The sequence below is a fragment of the Scomber scombrus genome, chromosome 11, assembly GCF_963691925.1.
Source record: "Scomber scombrus chromosome 11, fScoSco1.1, whole genome shotgun sequence".
In the NCBI taxonomy this organism is placed as follows: domain Eukaryota; kingdom Metazoa; phylum Chordata; class Actinopteri; order Scombriformes; family Scombridae; genus Scomber; species Scomber scombrus.
The window spans coordinates 3,682,868-3,708,257 of NC_084980.1; the positions used below are offsets into that span (position 1 = coordinate 3,682,868).

Here is a 25,390-nt window from a genome sequence, read left to right on the forward strand (position 1 = left end):
GGCCCCTGGTCTCTGCAGCTCATGTCCCTCAAACATCTTTTATTTTATTCTGATTGGATAACGCTGCTGTCGGGTGGAAATCGTGTGACTCCATATTTAGTTTTGGACATACTAGGTTTCTGACAGTGACCGTAATTGAGACACCACACTTGGTTAGTACAACTAGTGATAAACTATTAAAGCATTTATATTGTCTGATTGTCTGATTGTACCTGACCCAAGATAGACTAGTAATAATATTTATGATTATGGCCTCAGCTGTTAACTTTGCTCAGCTGTGTAAATATCCCAGGCTTTCCCCTGATAACTCTTTAATATGTATGTGACTTATATCAACTGTTTGTGTCATGCATTTCCAAAAGAACTGACTTCCTGGTTCAGGTTCAATTTGAATATTTTTAAGATGGCTAAATTGGTAAACTGATTAGAGGATTAAACAAGATTAGAGAAAAAATCAGGGGGATATCCTACTTTTTATTACCTTCTGGCTATTGACCGCTTGGATGGGTGCCAACCTGTGAATTTTTATGTGATCCATAAGAAAAAGAAAAAAAAAACATATTTATTTTGTCCATAAATAGGTTAGTTTATTTGTTTATTACAGGACTCAAGCGACACTGCTCTCAGTGTTTGTTCGTAGTTCACCTATTACCATAAAACAGAGCTCTAACAAGCCTGAGAGGGGAGAGTGGAGTATGAAGATAGCCTGTCCACCTTATCAGTAGAATCACCGTGATCTCTGCTCTTTAGACACGGCTCATATACACAGAAAGATCCATATCCGTCTCTCAGTCTCTGTGTGTGAAGCTCTTTACAAGGACTACTTTTAAATCAACAAACGGTAAAAACACCAGGTAGAAGAGGATGGAAAGAGAGGACCGTGAGAGAGGCACAGAGCAAGAACAACCCAGGTCAGTGACAAACACATTAAAGGAATGATCTATTATTATCTCTTAAGCTGCACATACAAAGCAAGAGAGGTGAACTCCTCATATTTCTTTCAGTAAAGGTGGTGTGATTTGTGATTGTCTTAAATGACAATCCTTCATTCATAGAATTACACTACACGGACTGATGAGTGATCAGTCGTTTTACTGTATGTTCCACTGTGTTCCTCCAGAGTCTGGCAGCGGCCTAACCATGCGCCTGTGCACACGAAGGAAGACGAAGACGATTATCTGGGCTTTATGAAAAAAGAACACCTGATAATGATATCAGTGGCCGTCGGATTGGTCGTTCTGCTCATTGTCATTACTGTCCCCGCTGTGTTGCTCACAGAGTCAGGTAATATGTCACATGTCAAGACGTCTCTGTGGAAAAGGAAAATGATATAATTAACCCAGTCTTAAGTCTAATTTGTGAAATTTCTCTGATATATAACTGCTGCATAAAGTGTGATACAAGTGCAATGAAATATAGTGCTGAAACTGCTGCAGTGTAAGCACTTGACTTTATATTATAAAGCATTTATCCAAAGCTGTGCCAATGTAATTGTTCCAATAGTGTGGTCAAAGTTCTCATGATATCACACACTGTTAATTTTAATGAGATGATGCATCATATATCCATCACCAGGCAACAGTTACCAGGCACAGGACTTCACTTAGCTACAGTCATTTTTAAAGCCCTTTAAAATTTAAAAATATATATATTCCTGAACAGTTAACACTTTATCGGGCGGATAACTATATTTAGTAACTTCTGCAAACATCCAAAATAGCCTCACCATGTCTCTGTGTGAGCTTGTAGAACCATGTGGATTTTTTTTATATATAGGCTTTTTGGAAAATGTTTTTGGCAGTAACACCACAGCTATCATCACTTTCTGACCAGATTGGTGGTTATATTCCCAGCATGTCAATGTCTCCTTGGGCAAGATACTTAACCCCAAATTGCCCCCAATGGCTACACCAACAGTGTATGAATGTGTGTGAATGGATGAATGTGATGTAGTATAAAAGCGCTTTGAGTGGTGAAAAGACTAGAAAAGCGCTATATACAGTAAGTAAGTCCATTTACCATTTACCATTTACCATTTAAGCATATCTAAACTAGCGGATTTTTGTGTAAAGCCCAATGATAAATATCCAGCACAGTCTTTGCTCAGTGAAAAACATTACACCAGTTCACTGTTCACAGTCAAGTTTCAAAGCAGAAGTGGTGAGATGGGAGATAACGTGTGATAAGTCTCAGCAGGTGATTCTTAACTTAATCTGTATTTTGGGACACACTGATCTGTGCTACAGGTTGTTGCAACGCACTGCTGATTGCTAAACAGGCCATCAGATGTTAATGGATCATGCAGTGTTGTGTATCATGTATTCATTTGAAGATTTAAAATGAACTTATCAGTGAGGATTTTAATGCAGGTGGCTAGTGGACATGGACAAGTCAAGCAGTCATTATGTAATCCTCCCATGAACCACTGTGAATTGTTCAGTGTCTGTTACAATTATACACTGATGTTGTAAAATGATAAAACATGGAAAAGTTTTGGTTTGGACAATTCTAAGGACCTGTGACTGACAGCACTAAAAAAATGTATTAGAACAAAAAAAAATCATTCATCATTAATAGACATTAGGTCAACTTTTAGCAGCTATTCATACTAAATGAGTTGTCCCTGCTCCTGGTGCCAGGACCAACAGGGGCATCTTCAGGCTAAGCAGCTCTGTCTTCCCATAATAATGAACCAGCCCTACTTCATACTGAAGAAGGTGAGCAGCATTGTGTTGAATGATCTAACCCTAACCCTAACCCTAACCCTAACTGAAGGGTGTCTGTGAGAATTTATTTTTTTCTTTTTTTTTTTTTTTTAAAGTAAAATGATTAAATCCTTTTTCAATGAAAAGAATTAGTTGGTATGTAGACTTACAAATCTACTGTTGATTTTATTATTTTTTTTGTTATATCATTCTATAGATAATAAAGCTAATTTATTTTAATTGAAGAGGTTCATTGTTAAGAAATGTTTCCATTCAAGAATGTTAACATTAAAATTACATTCAGCTTATAAAAGTATGCCTTTAGCACATTACTTATAGAGGGTGTCAGTTTTCTATCAAATATTGAAATCCACTGTATGCTCACAGCTCAATGTCAGTAAATACTGTACAGTTAGTATTAGTTTACAGGAGACATGCATGCACAGGTAGAGTATTTTAAAGTTTGGAATGGGTCAGTTGGGTTCTGTAGGTGTGGTTACAGCAATTGTGCATAGTTGGCATGGCCTGTGCCTGTTGGTGGGGCCCAATGTGATATCTTTTCATAGGGTGCAAAATCCCTTGTGCCGCCCCTGACTCTGTGCATACATTATTCTGCACAGTGAAGCTCAAACATCCAACAAAACAAAAAAAAAAGTATATTCTGCTGCCTTCAATACATTACAATGTGTATCGGATTCTGTGTGAACGACAGTCCTGTAAACACTCACATGTGCCTGTATTTGTCCAATCAGATTCCTCAAGTCTCCAATCGTTTCCTACTGATGGAGATATGCTGGAGTTCCTGGTGCAGTCAGGTGAAATCAGCTCGCGTGACGGTCTATTGGCTACCTGGTATCACAGAGCCAACAAAAAGGAGGAAATGGACAAAGCTCTCCAAAGTAAACACACACATATTAAAAAATATATATACATCATTGTTCACTGAGGGTGTCCTTGGAGCTCATATGTGGTGAGGATTAAATGTATTGATGTCCTTCTCCTGATCCTTTAGGTGATGTCATGATCTTGGAGGCTGATATCACTCTGGAGGGTTATGGAACAAAAAATCAGACGCCAATCCCTATCATGGCCCACCCTCCTGCTATCTATAGTGACAACACTCTGGACCAATGGTTGGATGCAGTGCTGTCTTCTAGAAAAGGTTCTGGGCTTTGACAGAAGTGTAGTAGAACAGCACTGACCATTCAAGTTGACTTTAGATTTACAGATTAAAAATAATTAAATCTCTTTCTTTAGGTATTAAGTTGGATTTTAAGAATCTGGCATCGGTGGGTTTGTCATTGGACGTGCTAAGTCAAAAGAACATTACCAGAGGAATAAACAGGCCTGTCTGGATTAATGCAGACATCTTCAGAGGTCCCAATACACCATCCTTCATGCCTATAATCAATGGAACCGGGTACAAAAATGATTTTTATGTATTTGTTTGTCCATCAGTGCCTTCACAAGTTTGCATTATGCATGTACTACATGAATTATTGACACATTGCCAAATCAGAAACACTCCCTCAAACACAAATGGATTTACATTAGATTAAGATCAGGAGATACATTGAGAAGTCACATTGAGAGATCTGGAAAATGCAGCAGCAAATAATAGCATACAAGAAAAGGTGGAATTTAAAGAAAAGCATGTTAGTGAGTAGTAATATACACTTATATACAGGTCAAATAACATTATAGTTTCATTAATTCACAGCTCCATCACAACATACTATTCATTCCTCTCCTCTCTTTCCACCCTTCCTCATTTTCCAGATTTCTGCAAGTGATTCAGGAGAAGTTTCCAGATGTGACTTTGTCTCCTGGATGGATGGTACTGTATATGTTCACAGCCTTTTTATGAATCACAGTGTAATACTTGTACTGTAGGACAAAGTGATTGTAACATCAAAGTTGTTCCAATTTATTCTTTGGCCACCCTAGATATCTGTACCATATTTCATGGCAATCCACCCAATAGTTGTCAAGATATTTTGTTAAAACCTCAAAATATCAACATCATGGTGGCGCAAGAAAGGAGATCACATAAGTCAGTAGGATTCATCCTTACAGAGATCATACAATGCCATCCCTTAAGCACCACCACTGGTAGATAAAACCACATATAGGAGTGTCATGAAATTTGCTGAGAAAAACCATAAAAATGAAGCCTGTATATCTAAACATGACAGCATAGTAACTTAAGGACCTATGATTAGCAAAGTCATTCCTCAATTTTTCCAATCAGTGTTCTTTTCTAGAGTACGAGCATTTAAACTTTATGTTACTGCAATTGTGTTTGGGGGTTTTTTTGTCTGAATGATTGTAATGTACAGCTCATGCTACATTGTTTCTTACAGGTGTCCTATGGTCCTCCAATTTTCATTGAAACCTACACCAGGACCATGATGGAGGACATGTATAATATGATCAAAGATGTCCCCCAAAGGGTAAGCATCAAAAGACATACCAAAACATCAGTGGGAAAGAAGATAATCCAGTATTATTAACTTTGAAAACCCTACCCCTTAGCCCAGTGTGGAGAAGTTATAGTCCAGCAGAGCATTTATAAAACTGACTCAAGCGTCACAGCTTAAATGACAGAAGTTTGATATATTGGCAAAATGACCATGAATAAATAAGACCATCAATACAAAGACGCTCTAATGCATTTTGTCTCTTGATCCACCAGATCCACTTTCATAGGAGATCTGATGAATGAGTTTACAGCAAGAAACAGAAAGAGGACACTATTTCTACAGTGACCAATACTAAAGGAATGAATGTCTAAAGAAAAAAAATCATTTAAACCAATCATTATCCTCTTCAGTAGTGTCAAACAGTGTAGTACGTGCAGAAGTCACCTTTCATGGTACTGCTGTCTCCCTACTTATGGTCCTTGTGACTAAAAACATAGTTTTAACTACAAAACTGTCACTTATTTTGAGTTCATTCAATGTATTAAATTTTTTCTATTAACCTAATATTGTTGTCTTGTTGCTGTTTGTTCTGAATCTCAACACCACTGTTAAGGGTGATTCCTCCTCAATGGTCTTTCGAGGTAAATTAACGGTTAAAAATAAGAACTTAGAAAATCCTGTTGAGTTTGACTTTGGAGACACTGGTACAACTGATGCTATTCCTATTATGTGTGTCATTCAGTACTTTTTAAATCTCCACGGCAATCGTCTGCATGTCTGTGGGACAGGGCTGGATTATCAATAGGGCAGCTGCCACAGAAGCCCATACCCTCAGGAGATGCACCATGTGGCCATTAGTTTATAGCAATTTGATTAATTACTGTTAATACTATATGCACAACAACAACACAATAAAAACTGAAATGTTAGGGTTCAAATGGCATCACATATTACTTTGCCTGTAAGGTCGTCCTCATTTCAGTTTGTGTTTAACATTGTGCTTTTGCCATTAACATATTCCATTAATATTGATTTGTCTTTTCAGGTGACATTCCCAATCCATGCCCTGCTGGCTCGCAGGGGCTGGCAGCACATCAGCTGGCTCCTCAGCCAGTCTCCACGGTAAGAAAGTTTCCATTTGAATTATGGCAATTACTGAAAATACACTCCTTTACTAATGAAAATGACCCACTTGATTAAAACATGTATGAGCTCATGAAAGCTCTCATATTTAATGTTCTAAGTATTAATATACATTACAGTCTGGTGTAGTTTATTCCAGGGCAAAATTCTCTGGTTTACAAGTTGCTGACCACTCTTACAGAAGAAGATCAGCTAAAATATCAATCATTTTGGTGATTGTGATTTATATCTTTGTACTCACTCCACTGGATATAGGACCTTGTGACACTGAGACTGTGCTTGCTGTTGTGATTTTGTTTCTAGCTCCACTCTGACGTTGTGGCAGGGTTCAATTCACCCAAACATCAGCGACCTGCTGTTCATCCGTGACAACACCCACCCTGCCAGAGTCTACTACGATATATATGAACCAACACTGTCAGAATTTAAAGAGCTTGCAGGTAAGAAAGAACAAGGCGAAACATCCAAACATCAAGACACACCAGTGATTCAACTTAGAAAGAATGTGGAATAAAATAAGTAGAGCATGTAAGAAACCAAGCAGAACTCAAACGAAGTGTTTGAAGTTGAGTGTCATTGTTTTGTCTCATCGAAATTCTTAATAATACATTTTAAAAATAAATGGAAATTTTAATTTGTAGTTTTTTTTTGTGTAAGACACAAACAAGATAATTCATGATTTTGTATTTTAATCATTGAATACCTGTTGCAAAAAGTTTTATTAAAAACATTAAAACTATATTTGATAAAAACAGAAGACATGGCTAACACTTAAATCCACAGTAAAAAATAATCAATAAAGGCACCACTTTTAACAACAATAAAAATATTATATTTGCTTGAACAACTACAACTCCCATGAGGCCTTGACAAGGTGTCACTGGCAGGACAGAAATGTAATATTATGAATATCATTTGCTGCCATGTTGGTGATACACTTGTCAAAAGTGAAACCAATTTTCATATTTTCATACAGATAAGGTTACCTTATCTGGTTGTTGTGTACTACATCTTCACTTATCAATGTATTGATTATGTTTACAGGACAGCCACGGCGTCTGAGGAGATTTTATCCTGGAGGAGACCTGATGGACTTCATCTATCACACCCACCACTCACACACTAACCCTCCATCTGCAGTCCCACAGCACAACATCCTGGAAGTCCGTTGGTTTACTGTCACTGATCAGGCCTCTCTGCTGGCTAAACTTTCAGGTATTAAGATTTATAAAATAGCTTCTGCACACATTTCCTGGAACTCTTTGTTTATGCAACACAAGCTGTTACTAGCTTTTTTCTTCAGTAAAGTTTTTCAGTTAAATGCTAATATATCCTCTTGGAAATGTGGAATGAATTATCACATTATTTTCTCCATCAGCAGCAGCGCAACACATTTTACAAATGTGTCACTCTGGCACCATCTGGTGGCAGAATATAGAATGACACTCTGCTACAAAAATCTGTAATCAATAAATGTTTTTTTGCTTGGTAAAAAATGAATGAAAATGAATTTATTTACAGTTTTTACTGCCTTGTTCCTAAACAATATGTCTGTGCAGATGGTGCTGGTGGTATGTTGGTGGTTCGGGTGGGATCTGACACCAGCCGACCTGGATTCCCTGTGGTGGAAGGTTCAAGGAAAGGCTCAGAGCTCCTCACACTGCAGGTATATCAATACATATATCAAATAAGGTTGTTACTGACAGAGCAAACACTTCTGTTTCTTTCTTTAAAAAATGACGCCATGATCCCTTCTTACAGATGATTGTAGGAGCTCATTACTCTGGGTTTTTACTAGTTTGTGCTTTAGATGTCCAAAATGGCTTTGGAAATGTCAACTTCAAAACTGTTTCTGAATCCATCTGAGGCAAGAATTGGGCCTCAAAACTGCTAAAAATTTTGAATTTTTTTTTTTTTGACAGCAAGTCACATCTAAAGCATCTAAAGCCTCCCTGTAATACAATACAATGATTGGTTAACATCTATTTGAACTCAGTTGATTCACAGTGAATGTTTTCCAGATTTGAATCTCAAAGCAAAGACTGAGCTTGTGTCTGTTGATTTTATAAGGCGCTTCCGACTTCAACACTGAAAGTGAATATATGGGTTATTAAAGCTAAGATTAATAAGATATGGTTATGTCTGTACAGGACGTCCTGCAGCTGCTTGAGCAGTCACCTGAAGCTCCCTGGGGTGTTTACCTGCGGGTCCAGTCTCAGCAGCTTCTGGAAGCTTCTCTCCAACTTCTGCACGCAGCGTACAACAGAGAGGAGCTCTACAGGCCGGTCTGGATCAGCATGGAGGGTTTACAGAGCGCTGACAACACAAATGTATGTACAGTACCTCAATACCTCAATGCTTCATCCAATACAGGTTCTGATCCAATAACTGCGATACAATTCCTACTACTTTCTGCTGTGTTAGCAACTTCTTAACAAAAGTTTGGCAGGTTTAATTAAAATCCAATGCCATTGCCAATGGTTTTGCATGTCTGAACCTTTATTTTTTATTCATTACAAATCATACATACTAACATAACTTATTTGAATTGTGTGATCCATCATTAAACATCAAGTCTGCATTCAAGTAACTGTTTAGGTGGGCTCCACTACTGACCACAGGTCTGCATGGGGACAAGCTAGTTTAAAAGCTTTCAAATGTTGACACTACCACACTTCATTAACAAAGGACAATTCATTTTTGGTTGCTAAATCTTGTAAGCCTAAGGTGTCCTTCCATTGTACAACATTTATTTCTTATAGGCCCATTTAATTAGATTCCTTTGATTTCCTTTGAGGATTCAGATCTATACATACTGGGATTGAGTGTGTGGGGTGCTCTACTACTGCTATACTACTATTCTTTATGTGCTCTCCCAAAATATTTAGGTCTGATTCCCATTTTACTTTGACATATAGAGATCTACCGTCTTTACAAAGCTGCAATCCCTGATACAGTTCAGACTTGATTCTTGAATTTGTCTTTTTATATTGTGTCATCTACATAATGTAAATCCTGTGTTGTAACCTCGTCCTTTCTGTCTTTCAGAGGTTTGTGTCCACAGTTGAGGAGTTGTTCCCTTACGTCACAATCGTCCTGACAGAGCAGAGCTGGCCTCCTCTGGTCCCGCTGACAGTGTCGGGCTTGTCCCAGAGGGTGGCTCTACATCTGAGCGCAGTCTCACTGCCGAAAAAAGAGCAGGAGAGTCACTCTCTGATGGAAATGATGGACAGATATGACATCATAGTGGAGGAGGACATGAGGGGCATTGCTGAAGCTCTGACACGGTTGAAAGTTCTTATGAGGCGGAATGAAATAGAAAAAACAAAGATGTATGTGATGACTAACGAATCATAGCCGAGGAGTAATACATACATACAACATATGCGACATAGTCAAAAAGTGTCAAAGAGTATTTGATCAGCTGATATGGGGTCAAATTTGCTGTAAACAATGAAATAAAGGGTGCTGGACTTGTGCTGTATTACTATACATCTGAGTGACTTCTATAGTGGTGGTGACTATCAGTTAGTTGGTTGGTCCGGAGTGAAATATATCGATGTCTACTTGATTGATTAGCACGATATTTGATAGAGACATTAATACTTCTCACACAGTGTATTCTAATGACTGTGGTGATCCTTAATTTCACCTCTACTACCATGTTGACATTTGAAGTGAAATATATCAATAGCTATTGGGCAGAACACCATGAATTTTGCTACAGGCATTCATGATCTCCACAGGAATTGTAATAACTTTGGTGATAATATAATAAAATCTCACCCGTGGCCAGGTCTACCACACGGTGCCCATGGTTCCGTGAGGAGGAAGGGGCCCTCAGTGATGTGTTCTTTTTTTCTTCTTTTTCTTTTTTTGGGCTCTCTTGATGTTGATAATTATAGTCGCTGTCAGAAACCTAATATGTCTTAAACTAGATACGGCATTCCAGCAGATTTATCCAATCGGAATGTAATACAAGTTGTTTTGGGGGACATAATCTCACATAACCCTCCTGCAAATTTTTAGATATACTTCACCAAGCCATGTTATCACTTATTTATTCTGGCAATTTTTAGAAGGTAATATGTTACAGTAGATCTGTCTCCAATATAAAGTGCCCATAATGCACTATGATTAACAATCGTACTCGGTTGTGTAGCTGACTGCAGAATTGTGACAAAGGACACAAAACAAACATATTCTGTTCAAAACATTTTATTTTTAGTCAAGTTTAGTCATATAATGAAACATCCATGGTTTTACCAAAAGAAAGATGTTACCTTGAGCAAACAGCAATGAGCAAATAGAGACAAATCTTGCACCACTTCAAGCTATTAGTGTTTTTCAAAAAAGAACCCCACATTCCCTGTAAACCTCACACTCTGTTAGATTAAAGACCCTCTCTAGGCATGTTCAAAGATATATATAAATACTCTGCTTTGAATAAGAGAAAGTATGTGGTATGGTTTGACTGGCTGCTTGTTAGCACAACAATTGGCTTAAAGACTAGTTGTGATGTCTGTGACTTTATCAATAAACATTCACCAAAGATTTACAAAAATAAAAAGAATTTCTGTTAACTGACCATTGCTGACAGTACATAATTCTTTATTTGTGTTCAAACTGAACACTGAATGAGATCAGGTCTACTGTATGTCTTTACATATGATTCTGGTTTCATATTAAGCTGTGCGTTATTTGTGTAAAGGCATGTTTTCTTCTTTCCTAACTTTCTGATATTCTCATATTTAAAACTTTTGACTTATTAGAATTTCTATTCTACCATCTGTAAATTAAGAAAAGTTCTAACGTTAGGAAATATCTGAAAAATGTAATTCTTTCTCACTGTGAAAGTTACAACAGTCCATCGTACCGTCCCGTATAAACAGCAGATTAAGTACACTTTTGTGATGTAAACTGGCCCAACTCTCTACATGTGTGTGCTTTGGAGAACCACTGACAGCCTGTCAGCTTCATGTTCGCAGGTGGGGCTGTCAGTATGAGCTGCCTGGCTCTGGCCTGTAAGCTCCTCGGAGTCTGACTGCAGTCTGTTCTTGGTCAGGTACTGCCTACAGGAGCAGAAGGTGTGGTAGAAAGAGGAGGAGAGGCCGGCGATGTCTGTGGAGATGTAGGGAAGAACCTCTGGAGATGCCTGGTTATAATAACAGATCTGGAAAGAGAATGATAATAATTGTCAGGTTAAGGTTAGATGGAAAAATACACTCAGCTCAAATTGTTGTTTATCTTACCAGTGACATGTTGTTTTTAGTCTCTAATATGGTGAATCCAGCACATAGAACCTCTCCTCTGTTATACCCCTCAGTGGTGGGGTGAGTGGGCAGCGACACTGAGCGCAGAGCGATGACGTATGGATCTCTGAAAAAACAAAACAAATATGTACAGTCAATCCTGCAGGTTAGATGTGTGTTGACATCTTCTAGCCACTTCTTCTACTGACCCATTGCTGCATGGTTTCCTCTTGGAGGCCAATAGAATGAAGTCCTGGAGGATCCGTTCTCCTGGATTGGCTGAAGTGGGGGATCCCATTCCACCACTATTCACTGACGGGGTCACCACACGGTACAAGAAGTCATCATCGTCCACCCGGTAAATCAGCTCACATTTCCTAGTTTGAGACATACAGGATAAAAAATAATGAGGAGAGACATCTTATTGGACTGGGCTGGGCAATATGGACAAAATCAAATACCATGATATTTTTGACCAAATACCTCAATATTGATGTTGCAACAATATTGTAGGGATGACACACAGCTATATTTTTTCATAACTAATCATCAGCATTGTGGATATAATGACTAAGTGGGTTAAAGGCAAATAATAGAACAGCTACAACAGCCTGTTAAGTTCAGAAAATTACATAATTTTACTGTAATACTGACTTTAAAACCAGGAAAGGAAAATGATTGATATATTGCCCAACCCTGATTGGACTATCCACATAAAGTGAAACCTGTGTTTCTACTTGGCTACACTGCCTGCCAGAAATCAGCAGAGTCTACACATAACTAAACAAATAAGGCTATTCGGCCTTTGTAAAATGTGAACTTTGTGTTGTATACTGTGTTTATCCCATCTGTGATGTTTATGAGCTTAAACCCAACTACATCTGGACTCTTCACTCCAAAAGGAGAAGAATGTGTCTTTTATGAGATGTAACGTGTTAATATATGCCACCTTTTATGTTGCAGCCTAAACAACAAAAGTTAGACTACTAATTAAAATGGTTTAAATGGAATTTAACACACACCAAGTAATAAACTTTCAAATATCACAATTCTTTTAAATATGAACAGGGGCCACCATCGATGCATGTTTTTTACATTTTAACATGGCTGAGACTGGTCACAGTATATTTGCTTAACCACATCTGGATTGAAAAAATTAAGGAAATGTTACCCCAAGGTGTGTTTTTAGTTAAATGGAACATCACGCACATTTTAAAGTCCAATTACTACACCACAGGTCAAATCAATTGTGCAATAGGTGCCTTACATTTACATTTGAGTCACGTTATGAGAATTTGGTCTTAAATTTCAGTGTTAGGATTTTGCCTCAGGTGTCGGTGGGCTTGTTTCAAACTGAAATCCAGGACACTGATTTGAATTGATGACCAAAGATTTTTACCATGTTTCTCAATTGCACAGTTATTATAACATCTCAGTCTCAAATGGCATAAAGCTATGGATTTCAAGCAACTTCTGGACCAAACATTGTCAGTAACATGAGATAATGTATGACCTGTTTCCTCTAAAATCCTACCCTGAGCAGGATTGGTCATAAAGTATACCCTGACCTTTATACATGCATTGAAAGGGCAGTTTGCCAAGCTTAAACTAATCTTTTATCAAATGTGTGTGTGTGTGTGTGTGTGTGTGTGTTCGTGTGTGAAAGCATTACTGATAATGCGTGTCCCAGCTTGGTCGGTTGCTCAGCTCAGCCAGCAGACAAAAGGCTCTGTGAGGAGGAACATCCACCTCCGCTTCCACCCTGAAACTCAACATGGTCTTCTGCTCCAGCGTGTAAAGACGAACCTAGGAGCAAACACTCATATTAAACATCCAACTCCACACGAGGAAACTAAAAACTCCCCCTATGAAGTAGAGAAAAACAGATACCTTGTCTTTCTCAGAGCTGAGGCGCCAGTTGTTTCTGGCAGCCAACATCTTCAGAGCTGAAACATTGTTGTAGCTCAGATACACCTGGAAAACACACACACACATACACAAGATAGCCTTTTGATACAGTCAGGGTCAATATATCATCATCTCCTTTGGTTCTGCTTCACTCAAAAGCACATACATCATTTATATGTACCAAAGTGATATCTGCAGGTACGGGATGTTCTGCAGCTTAGCAGCTAATTAGCTATTTACCCTGTAAACTGATGTTAGCGGTGCACTTTTCCCTGATGAGTGTTTGCTTAGCAACAAGCTACGGTGCAGGACAAGATGTGTATTCATGTTTGTAAGTTAGATAAGGAGACATTAGCAGGAAAGCTAATGGGAGTCTGTGGTTCTTGTGTTGTGTAACAGGATGCTATCAGGCTTAGTGTGACCGTCTGCTTCACTTATAATCGGTGTTGGGGAGTAACTAGTTCCATGTAACAGCATTATGTAATTTAATTACAAAATAAATATAAGTTTTATCTGTAACATTAAATGACAGTTACTGATGAAAATGTTGATGATTACAAAGGAAGTTACATCTGAAGTCACACCTTTAAGATTTCACTCAGGAGGGTTTTTTAAATATTTTTAAATATTTAACATGTTACTGAATACATATATTGATTTTTATGATTCTTTGAAATCAATTTTTTAAATATTTTGTCAAAAAATCGTGACGTGGGCTTATTTGGAGCACACATGGACTTAAATGGAGTCACAGTACCAATTAAACCCACTTTATTCATCAAATATTTTTATTTTATATTCCAAAATCTACATGAACTAATGAATACATTTTATAATGAGAGATAAATCTTGCTATATAACAAATGATCTCCCTAATAAATCATGTCAGTATCCACAAAAAACAGCTGGACTTAGATTTTAGTGCTTAATGGGAACACTTACCCTAACAGCTGAAAACATTGGTTAGAACATTAGAAAAGTAATCAAATGCAGTAAGTAACATTACTTTGATTAAGCAATCGAAAAAGTTACATTACATTTAAGTAACTAGTAATCTGTAACCTACATTTCCAAACTTTCCAACCCTGCATATGATAGAATGGCAATGATTTTATTGGATGTATGAAGAAGAAATGAGGACTCCAGTTAAGTCAGCACATAATGGAGTGCATGATGTCATCAAAATAATGCAAAATTAGAGTGCACCATCATGAAATCAAAGAAGTTCAAATATAAATCTCTTCCTTTTGGTTTTCTGAAAGGAGCATACATCACAAGTGATCTACAGAGCAATTATGTTGCTGTAGTAGACAAAAAAAAAGCAATTTCAGTTGGAATTTTTAATGTGATAACTGAAATGAACTGATATTCATTCAAAGACATTAGATGATTGCTTTGGAAAAAGTTAAGTTAATAAGATAAAGTACACATTAATACTATTTATATTTTTCTCTCAAATATCAATGACTAACTACACAGACCTTTGACCATGGTATATAATAGTAATAGATGTTTATAGTGACTTTATTGAGTAAGTTGTTTTATAGAGATACAAGCTTCTAGCTGACCTTGTTATCTGTGGTGATTTCTATGGTTGTCTATGTAAATGTTGATAGTACGAGTGTTGGTGGAACAGTATCTTATTGTGTGATCTCAGATAGTGAATTTAATGATCTTTGGAAAGTCAGACTATATAAAGGTCATTTTTATTTCAAACAGATCATAGTTTTACAGGTAAAGGCTAGCTGTGAATGTGTGTAAATGTATCTTTATCTACCGCTAAACACTAAAACACAGCTTAAACATCCAGTATTAAGATGTTATAGCTACATTAATGCTGCTTGTAAGTTAAAAAATGCCAGTTGAGTACTTCCACGTAGTAGTACCAGTAAGACATTCTGTTCTCTGAGAACATAACCAAATACGCAATACAGGTCTTGTGTTGGTCACATGTTTCTGTTATCAGATGCTGCTTTCATCTGTTTTCAAGCAACAGTCAGCTCAGGTCCTCAAAGACAGCATTGAGATTTGTGTTGATGCCAGTAGTCATTGGTCACATTTCAATACCCAACACAAGTGACATTATTAACAAGAAAAACAACGCTGTGCCAAACATCTCACAGTTCAGTGTGTGAGGATGGGACAGTTTTGCGTCTGTTCTGATGTGTTATTGATTGTAGAGATTACAGACTGAGCCCCTTAACAGTTTTCCTCACCTGGTTTGTGGGGTCCCATGGTACAGACAGAGGTACCTCGCCCTGTTTCCGGGAAATTATGTATTTTCTGAAACGGCGGCAGGAGAGCAATTAGGAGCTTTTTTGATACACAACACAATTACGGTACATTCAAAGTGAAGTCTTCTTAATGTCAAGCAGATGAAACCTTTTCATTGTCGCTTAGAAACAAAGCTGTTGCTGTCAAAGGAAATAATCATTTATCTTTATGTGATGTTAAGACTGGGAGATTGTAGTCCTGTATTTACCTTTATCATTGTTCAATAAATCTACTGAATCTCTGTCTACCATTGGTTCAAAATGTGATACTGTTTGCTGACTGCTATTAAAGGTATTAAAGTTTTTGACCACTAATGGCATTGTACACCAACGTAAAAAGTTAAATCCCTCTTAATTTTAGTTCAAACAAACTGAAAATATCATAAAAGCTGTATCACTTCTGGTATATAGGGGTGGACATCTAAATGCTAACAGAGTATTCTTTGTGCTCTTTACAGGAGTGGACAGATAGGTCACCTGTCTAGTCTGATCTTCTTCCTGGCTATAGCCTCTTGGAACCTCCTCTCCCCTTCCTGTAAATATAAGACAGAGAAAGAGATGGAAACTGGGGTCATTTAAGCATACAATAGTGCTGTTTCAATTAAAGGTGCAACACGGAGCATTTTTAGATAGTGCTATATTATTGTAAAGTTAAAGGCGTAACATTAGAAATGAAGTTTTGCACTTCCGAAAACATTGTCATGTCCTGACTAGCTCCAAAAACACTGGATTACATTACACTACATTTCCCATAATGCATTTAACTTATTTCACTTGACACTCCCTGATCGGTAACGTCTTTCAAATTACCTTGTGTAGATGCTCATGACGGCTGTTGTTAAGTTGGTCACAATAATTAGGTTATCAACTTTGTATTGTACAATAACATAATTATCAACATCATTATGTCTATATATGGACTTATCATATGATACATGGACATTTTGACCTCAATATTGCCACATTTCTTTCACTCTGCCATTGAACCATTGTCCGTGTGACTCATATACGTAAGGGTACAACACTGATAAGAGCTGCTTCACTGAACATTATGCCGGCCCTTCACAGAGTTCACAAGTGGTGACATTTTTCCTCCGGCATTCTTTCCACTTGGCGAGCCATGTCGAGTTTATAGCTTTGATCTTTGTTCACACCTCTCCGGTCCCAACTCAGGAAAACATACAGAGAAGATTACATGGAAGCAACTTCAATACAAATTAATATGACTGCAGTTAATGCTGTAATGGTTGGGAAATGATTAGCTAGCTATACTGCAGTTTTTTGAAAGGTGGTGGTGATTAACAAACTCCATCTACTATCAGGTGTAGTTATAGCAGTAGTAACACTGTGTCAGTTTCTTAAAAGTTATAAAAGATCGACTCCTCATGTTCCATTGTTTGATATAAGTTTAAGCACAAGTTGAAGTCTTCATATCAATATTATATTGCTTACAGATATAAAGAAGTTATCTTAGCTATCTAGAAGCTATCTACCTTTTTCAGTTTCAAAACTATAATAACCCTGGATCCCACAGAAGGGTGAATCTGTTATATAAAAACCAGACGTATTGATCTTGATACCGAGACATAGTTATTGTCAGCTGCCTGTGATAAAATACACCTTTTTTTATCTCCACGCACAAAAAAAGCCATATTTTTTATGTAACTATTTCATCTTTTTTACCACAGTAAATCGAACAAGGAAAAAAAAAAAAAGAATATGGAATAAAGTTGGCCCAAAAATGTAGATTACCCCAGCACACTATAATTTGTCAGTTTGCAAATATGTTCATCATATGGATTTTATAATATTATAAAGAATTTTTTTGTTTTTTAGCTTGTTTCATCGTTCCCTAATGGACAAAAAATAAATAAATTACTGTACCTTTAAATGTATAAACAGCGTACAAAGAAAAGAACACTTGGTAGAAAATGGACAGAGGACCATTAATTTATTTTCCCCTTATTTACCATTGCTGGGCAACAACAAAACTATTTAAAAAACTATCATTTTTGTCCACTTTGTTGCTTCTAGTGTGTTTTGTTCATCTGCAATTCTAATTCTGACTCACCACTGGTTCAGGTCGTATCCGTGGTAATGTGCACGGCTTCCCGTGGTTATCAAGCACCTCAAAGGTCATGAAGGCAGAGTTTATGTGTCGGTTTGGTCCTTCCTCCTGGTAGGCCTCTGCTCTCACGCCCACCTCTATGCTGCAGGACACATCATATTGTTCTATTTCTCCATTCTTACTACAAACTATTTTTCTTTGCTGTATATACTCTTAAATACTGAGCTACTATCATTAACTGTTGTCTCCAGATGGATCACTCATGTTTTTATCTTATCTGATGTTATCTTCTGTATGTTTATGACACTTTCTGGACACAATGATACCTGTTTTTGAAGGCGTTGTTGACTATAGCTCTCAGAAGAAGTCTGTCTCCGACCTGAGACGGCCCTCTGAAGGTAAACATGTCGATGGCCCGGAGCGTCGGGTGAGCCTGACACAGACGGCTATATAGAGAGAGAGAGAGTATGCAAAAATGAAACAACAAGAGAAGAGAAATGTCTGGAAATACTGAGTATCTGTGTCATGTGATAGCAAAACTCAATGGATTAGTGTGTTGACATAAAAACTATTGCAGGTCAATTGTTGTGGGTTTTTGAAGGTAGGCACCAGTACTAATGTTTTTATATCAATGTTTTCAGCTGCTGCTATTTTGTGCAGACGTGTAATACCTTAAAAGGTTTAAGCTTTATAATCCCTGATCTTAAATAACAAGTCTAAGGTGTTTCCTCCACGCCAACAAAACCTCTGTTGTTTCACACTTCTCCTCAGGGTGGGAACATTAAAAACAAAACATAGACAATCACACGACTCAAAAACACAGAATCAGTGAAAGCAGCTTGTTAAGGCGGAGCAAGGATGACTTTAAACACTCACACTAATACATAAATAAACATAGAGGAACAGATCAGAGACATAACCCTGATATTGTCTACATGTTTAACTGTGTGTGTGTGTGTGTCTGTGTGTGTGTACCTGGCAGCAATCGTAGCAACATTCACCATCCAGGCCATGATCTGTCCTCCAAATGTGTTCACCTGGTGTTTGGACAGGCAGAAATAAACCCTTTAACATGATATAACACATAATATTTATATTATTGTTATTTTGTATTGTCCAGATATTTGGACAAATTGTATTTTAATGCTTTGGCAACATTGTTCTCATAACTTTCATGCCAATAAAGCCAACTGAATTAAAATTTAACTGAATTGAAAGTCAGTGGAGGAGTGCATGAATACCAAACAGCCCTTATTTTTACATTAAACTCATGCTTAAATAAATAAAAACATAATCTTAAATAGATTTCCATAATATACTGTGTTTTGGCATCATATTAAAATGTGTGTACTACAGTTGATAGACGAAAAAAAAGAAAGGTCCATCCAAAAGTATCAATATGTTTTGGGGGACAAACATTTAAAGATATCTACTTGATATCACTCAATGGAACAGTTGAAGATTCATAATTAAATACTTTTTTGCCCAGATTGAGTGATGTGGATTTAGTCCTCCATCACTTCCATTGTAAGTACATTATGAAGGGATCTTCTAATGGTCAGTATGAACAGGAGGAATCATTACAGCAAGAAAAACTTTCATTTCAGTGTCTTATTATTGTTTAAGGCAGACCAAATTTAAACCTATCCTTTAACACTGTGATAAATAGACAGAGAGGAAGACAAAAACACACATAAATAACTAACCTGATGGTTAGCATGTGGGGGTAGAACCAGTTCAACACTTTCTACCTTGGTCCTCTCTGCTGCCACTGCATTGCCTACGGCAGCGTTGTCAGCTGAAAACACACAAAGATTCAGAAGTGAATTAAAGTTTTTAAAGGATAAAGTTGGCTTCATTCAAACAGATCAGAAATTAAGTGTGTTAATCCATCTCTCAATACTTCCCGGCTTATAAGTGGCACATCTGACAAAGTTGAAATCTAAAACTGGGTCACACATGTATAGTTTCATTTCTACAAAAGCCTCAGTAGTTTCCTAAAACAATCATCCAGGGACTATTTTCAGCTGCGGATGAATCCACAGTATTTCTGTAAATGAGTAAAAATAACATGTGTGTTCATGGTAATAAAGGAACATGTTGTCCAGTGCAACAATGTGGCTCACTGATGTGTTTTATAGTTTCAGTTCGGCCCACTCTTTCCAGAAAGGTTGTTTCATTTTTAACACAGCCTTCATTGTAATTACTTGTTGTCCTTGACTTGTAGTCAGCTTGTAGTAAGGGCAAACAGTTACATTACATGCAGTGATGTGGCAGTGTGCCTACCCTGCTGGATGGACCCGTGAGAGAGCAGCTCACTGATGATGTCATCGTGCACCATCCTGACCCTCCGTCTCTCAGCGGCCACACTGTATTCCACCTGCTCTTTCTGAGTGTGAGGTACGATGGGCTTCAATATTACCTGTGAGGTCACGTGACAGACACTTTAACAAGACTTCAATAATCATTTCATAATCGCACCGAAATCATTTGCGTTCCGTGCAAGCCGTTACCTTTTTTCCATCGTCTTTGCGCTGGGTGACAAAGGTGGCGTAGGCATGACAGACCCTCCAGTGACGATCAGCGAACAGGTCCTCACAGCTCACCTGTATGCCCACCTGGGATGGAATAACAGATCATTTATGGTCAAAACATATCTTGGAGCACTATCCTCTTTAAATATGGCTTTGTCGGCAACTCCAAATTTTAAGACAAGACAGTTAGTTGGACATGATTTTGCACTGTGCCTGTTTGGAGTCTGTTTGATAAATAGCCGTAGCCCGGTTGTTTACCATGGTTAACATTACTGTTGTATAAAGCTCTAAATATATATTACAGTTTGTTATCATTGGGTCCATGAAAAAAAGGGAAAAATCTTCAAGTTATTTGTATAACTATGTTTCTGGCACGAGCAGCTCTGTGTGAGAAGCACAAACTGAGGTTTATACTTGGCTGCAGTTGATATATAAACAGACCTCAGAGTCTTAACTATTACATCACATTAGGAAGGGGCAGAGAATTCACATCAACTGACTTTTTAAATCCAAGCAGACAGAATTCAGCTCATTTTAAGCAGCATGTACAGATGTGTGTTCGTGCATATATTCAGTATAAGATTATCAGCCAATATATCAATATCTGATTTTTTTTACTCCTTAATATCTGCATCGGCATCAGCTCCAGAAATCCGGTATCAATCGTGCTCTACCTTTAATAACATCCACTGTGTGATTATGTCTGATTTAGTGTGTAGTTACACTTAAAGTAATGTGACAACTTGTAACTTATGCAATAACGAACTGTGTATACTGTCGTGTCTCAATGCCCCTTATTTATATATTTATTTATATTTCAGAACACAGATTTGAACGTTTTTATGGGTATGGGTATGAATGTGTATGTGGTCATAGGTGTGGGTGAGATGTGTTGTTGTACTAGTGTTATGTGTATATATTTTATATTTTCATGCTGCAATTGGACTGCTCAAGTGGAGTTTCATTGTATACTTGTAATGACAATAAAGATATATTCTATTTTAAATGAGTAACATGTAATGTGTTTTTGTAATGTGCATTTTCTAATTTAAACTCTTAAATCAAACTGACAGGAAAATCATGATTTAAAAAAAAAGAGGACTAATTTAAATTGAAGTATGAATCATGAACCTACAGTTACATTATCCAGGAGATCCCTGTGTTTCTATGCTGAACATGAAGAGTATCATTAAGAAAACATCACCTCCTCACTTTGTAACTCTACTTTAGTTACAAGTGAGTTCTTGCCTTATAAGTTTATTACAAAGAAAGAAAAAGAAAGAGAGAGTGCATATGTGTGTGTGTGTGTGTGTGTGTGTGTGTGTGTGTGTGTGTGTGTGTGTGTGTGTGTGTGTGTGTGTGTGTGTGTGTGTGTGTGTAGAAATGTGAACTTATCTGACCTCCATACTGGTGTTAAAGGCTCTGTTGACCTTTGCCTTGATGTTCACCACCTGACCCACACTGAGCAAAGAGACAATGAGAAGAATAAATACACACACACACACACAACAGCAAATAAAACCATGCCTCCACACACACACACACACACACTTCCTCTTACCTGATGGTGTGTTCAAAGTGGATGTCATCCATGGATGCAGTGACGCAGGGAGACCCAGCATGCCTTTCAGCTGCCCAAATGAAACACAGGTTTGTCATTTCCTGTCTGGCTAGGAGTCGGTGGTTACAACACACACTGGACATTCACACCCAGACACACACACACACACACACACACAGTAACACAAGCATTTCATCACAGCCACACTCACATGACTGAACCACACACACACACACACACACACACACACACACACGCACGCACGCACGCACACACACACACACCTCACCAGAGAGGCAGGCGGTGGAGTCCATCCATTTGAGCAGCTGTCCCACGCTCAGCTCCTGTCGATGGTTGCTGTGACAGGGCATCACTATCTGACTCATCTTCACCTCCGACGGGTTGACGCTCTCCTCTTCTTCTTCTTCCTCCTCTTCCTCCTCCAGATCACCTGACACTCTGGAACTCATTTTAAAAGCTGAAGGGAGAAGAAAAGTTTGTGAGACTGAGATGACTGACAGTTTTTGGTGTCTATCTAAGTCATATATGAGAACACATTACATCATAACCAAATGTCTGACTTTTTCTACATGTATGCAAGTTTTTTGATGATGCATTCAAATGTATTTCTATAATAAAAACAGGATTGTTGAGGTTGAGGTGCTTTTTGAGAGTTTAAAAACCAAATGATGATATATCCACCAATATAATATTTTCTTTACACAACCTATAAAATAAATAAATATAAAAACATTATATGATTCCTTCATTTTAGTGTTGTTTTTTTTTTTAAACAATGCAATGACATGAGGTCAATATAGACAATATGAAAGGACACAATCAAAGGAAACTTATTAATTAAAGATATTCTGCCACCAAACATAATAAATGATACTTACATTTCAATAGAGATAGACATTTACTATCAAAGAATTTTAATTGGACACACTAAGAGACATTTGAAGCATATAATAATACATCAGAGCTAGAATCTAGATTTCTAGAGGGAGGAATATAAAGGTGCTGTAGCTGTTTTTTGTTTGTAACTTTTGGTCATTTCATTACATGAAGTTATGTTTACCTGTGTATTGTAATTAATAATATTATAATTATTATTATAACACCTGTGCTTTTCCAACTGTGAAAAAAAAAAGATAATATACAGATTGAATTTGTTCCCCATAAGACTTTCTAAAGAGCTTTTTTTTACCCTATTTAAATCACCTTATTGATGTAATCTTACTGTAGCCTCGGTATGCACCATGCACATGTATTATGAGCTCAAGAAGAATATAGTATGAATAAATACAAGACTAGATAATAATAATACAAGAATATGAGAGGACTCTGGTCAGAGTGTGGGCCGAACATATGATCAGGACATCCCTAGTTTTAATGAATCTTTCATTTTTTCAAGAAGGAATGTAATAAATAAATAAAAATCACTTCAAGCAAAAGCTCTGTCTCAAGGACCCGAGGCCAGCTTTCTCTTAGTAGGAGGCCAGACTGTTATTGGTCTGTCTGCTAAAAAGAGCAAAAAGGAATTTTAAAATGAGGTCAAAATACATTTACAGTATTTGGCCTAATAGAGCAGACTTTTAATCAATTAAAACATGTCCAGGTTTTAATCAAATCAAATGGTAAAAATAACACTCCTCACGTATTTCTCTTTTTACCATAAACATCTGGATCAATTTACCTGAATAGTTACACTCCTTACTACTGTACGTACATTAACTTAAATGTGGAACTGTAAAATCCTGAAGGTCCTAAATGTCTCATTAGGTCATGTTGTTTTCAGTCAGTGATGGTGACATAGTGTAATGCAACGGTTTCCTGTATCATGACTCAGTTCAGATTGCTTTCAGATTAAAACATTATTTTTTAAAAACTATCTTTATGTCACCAGTAAGGAAACAGGCTGGGAATGGAACATAATTGAGTGACATTGTGTTGAGGCAGCTTAAGTTATGAACATTTGGCTCAAACAGAGGAGCTGCATGGTGGATTTGGAGAGCTGCCAAACGACCTAGAAAGCCTCACATATCCCGACAGTCCATGAAAGCATCAGTCACATAAATAACATGGAACAATGCAGCAGGGAAGTAATTAACAGCCTAAATACCTGCAGTCTGATAACTGTATTTAACTGTTTAACGTGAGGTAAACGGAATAGAAATACAAGGAAAACAAAGTTCAGGAACTCAGAACAAACTGTACTCAAAGTTACATACATAAAATGAAAGTTTCAACCTAAACATATATTTTTTTAAAAAGTCGATAAATACAGCAGAAGTAAAACTTTGCTACATACTTGCTTCACATAAGCTACTTAATCATTCATTTGTTTTAGCTTCGGCGTTAACAGCGAACGGCTTAACTTAGTTTAAACGTCAAAAGTGACGTAAAAGACGTAAAAGAGTTAGTTTATAATACAGACTGATGCTACTAGCTACTAGAGTAAACACACTGTACTAATGTAGATGTGACACATAAAGTCGGTCATGATACTTACATGTCAACGCACCGACCTGACAAACAGCAGTGATACTTTCACACTCCCAATTAAAAGCGCGTATTTAGCAAAGGGTGTTCCGGTCAGACCTTTCAATATAAAAGCCGCGGTGTTTGTACTTGGCGAATGTATTGTATTTTATTTTTCTGTGTTTCTATTGTTAGTCGTTTACCTGTTTGTGTTTATCTCTTTACTTGTGTGTTTACCTGTGTGTTACTTGTATGTGTTTAAATGTTTACCTATGTGTGTTAACTTGTGTGTATTTACCTGTTTACTTCTGTGTGATTAAATGTGTTAACTTGTGTGTATTTAACTGTTTACTTATGTGTGTTTAACTCTGTTTACTTGTTTGCCTGTGTGTGTTTATTTGTTTACTTCTGTGTATTTATCTGTTTATTCCCGTGTGTTTACCTGTGTGTGTGAATACATAGCTACATGAGCAATTAACAGACAGTGATGGACTTGAACAGACAGGACTTACCACAGAACTACACCAACAATATCTGCACTAAATGCTCAGGTTATGAAGGCAATACACCTAACTTCCGGTATATCTCTGTGTATCTTCTGCTAACTTTACACAGCTCAATCTACGGCTGATTGCGGTTTCTGGAGTCGATAAACAAAGCACTGCAACTTTAATAGTTTTGAATTACCTTTCTGTTCTGCAGCTGTGTGTGCTGATGATCTCTGCATGCTCTCTCTCTCTCTCTCTCTCTCTCTCTCTCTCTCTCTCTCTCTCTCTCTCTCTCTCTCTCTCTCTCTCTCTCTGTCTGTCCGTTCTCAGTGTGTGTAACTGTGTGTTGTTGCTGCTCCTGTCAGGGTGATATGAGGGCGTTGACTTGTTCACACTGCTGTCGTCCACCTTTCCAGGAGGAGAAATGTGCTGAAATACGACTGTGGGAGTGTTCAGCCGCCCTGCAACTTTGAAACTAAGTTATAGAAAAGTGCAAAATCTATCAACAAATCATTTTTTACACACTTGTGCGCATAAAACAAGTTTGAAAT

The 25,390-nt window shown here is 37.4% G+C and overlaps 2 protein-coding genes across 3 annotated transcripts; one reads left to right on the forward strand and one right to left on the reverse strand.

The window, feature by feature from the left end:
• Positions 1-864: 864 nt before the first annotated feature.
• fam151a (family with sequence similarity 151 member A) lies at positions 865-9,656 on the forward strand. The gene is made up of 13 exons (XM_062429130.1): positions 865-911; positions 1,121-1,284; positions 3,458-3,604; positions 3,718-3,867; positions 3,963-4,125; positions 4,485-4,542; positions 5,069-5,158; positions 6,174-6,250; positions 6,575-6,711; positions 7,316-7,486; positions 7,831-7,937; positions 8,422-8,601; positions 9,320-9,656. The coding sequence occupies exons 1-13, from the start codon at positions 865-867 to the stop codon at positions 9,626-9,628; spliced, it is 1,800 nt and encodes a 599-aa protein (XP_062285114.1). The 3' UTR covers positions 9,629-9,656.
• Positions 9,657-10,475: 819 nt separating this feature from the next.
• On the reverse strand, positions 10,476-25,075 carry acot11a (acyl-CoA thioesterase 11a). Of its 2 annotated transcripts, none has more exons than XM_062429729.1 (17): positions 25,039-25,075; positions 22,157-22,345; positions 21,868-21,937; positions 21,707-21,767; positions 20,286-20,390; positions 20,059-20,194; positions 19,479-19,570; positions 18,748-18,809; positions 18,099-18,218; positions 17,776-17,914; positions 16,182-16,237; positions 15,648-15,714; positions 13,414-13,497; positions 13,196-13,329; positions 11,733-11,900; positions 11,524-11,650; positions 10,476-11,444 (listed from the first exon to the last, which is right to left on the reverse strand). In XM_062429729.1, exons 2-17 carry the CDS (start codon positions 22,335-22,337, stop codon positions 11,205-11,207), a joined length of 1,842 nt encoding a protein of 613 aa, XP_062285713.1. In that variant the 5' UTR covers positions 22,338-22,345; positions 25,039-25,075; the 3' UTR covers positions 10,476-11,204. The 2 variants fall into 2 exon arrangements, with proteins under 2 accessions (XP_062285713.1, XP_062285714.1); XM_062429730.1 differs by lacking the exon at positions 25,039-25,075 and adding an exon at positions 24,383-24,423.
• Positions 25,076-25,390: the final 315 nt, after the last annotated feature.

What these genes read in the sequence shown, in the direction of transcription:
- fam151a (XM_062429130.1), top strand. Translation starts at nt 865, where the DNA reads ATGGAAAGAGAGGACCGTGAGAGAGGCACAGAGCAAGAACAACCCAG. An exon ending in AGTGCTGTCTTCTAGAAAAG is followed by an intron (nt 3,868 to 3,962) that starts GTTCTGGGCTTT and finishes CTCTTTCTTTAG; the next exon opens with GTATTAAGTTGGATTTTAAG. An exon ending in AGAATTTAAAGAGCTTGCAG is followed by an intron (nt 6,712 to 7,315) that starts GTAAGAAAGAAC and finishes TTATGTTTACAG; the next exon opens with GACAGCCACGGCGTCTGAGG.
- acot11a (XM_062429729.1), bottom strand. Translation starts at nt 22,337, where the DNA reads ATGAGTTCCAGAGTGTCAGGTGATCTGGAGGAGGAAGAGGAGGAAGAA. An exon ending in CACTTTGAACACACCATCAG is followed by an intron (nt 21,768 to 21,867) that starts GTAAGAGGAAGT and finishes CTCTTTGCTCAG; the next exon opens with TGTGGGTCAGGTGGTGAACA. An exon ending in AAGAAGATCAGACTAGACAG is followed by an intron (nt 15,715 to 16,181) that starts GTGACCTATCTG and finishes CCGCCGTTTCAG; the next exon opens with AAAATACATAATTTCCCGGA.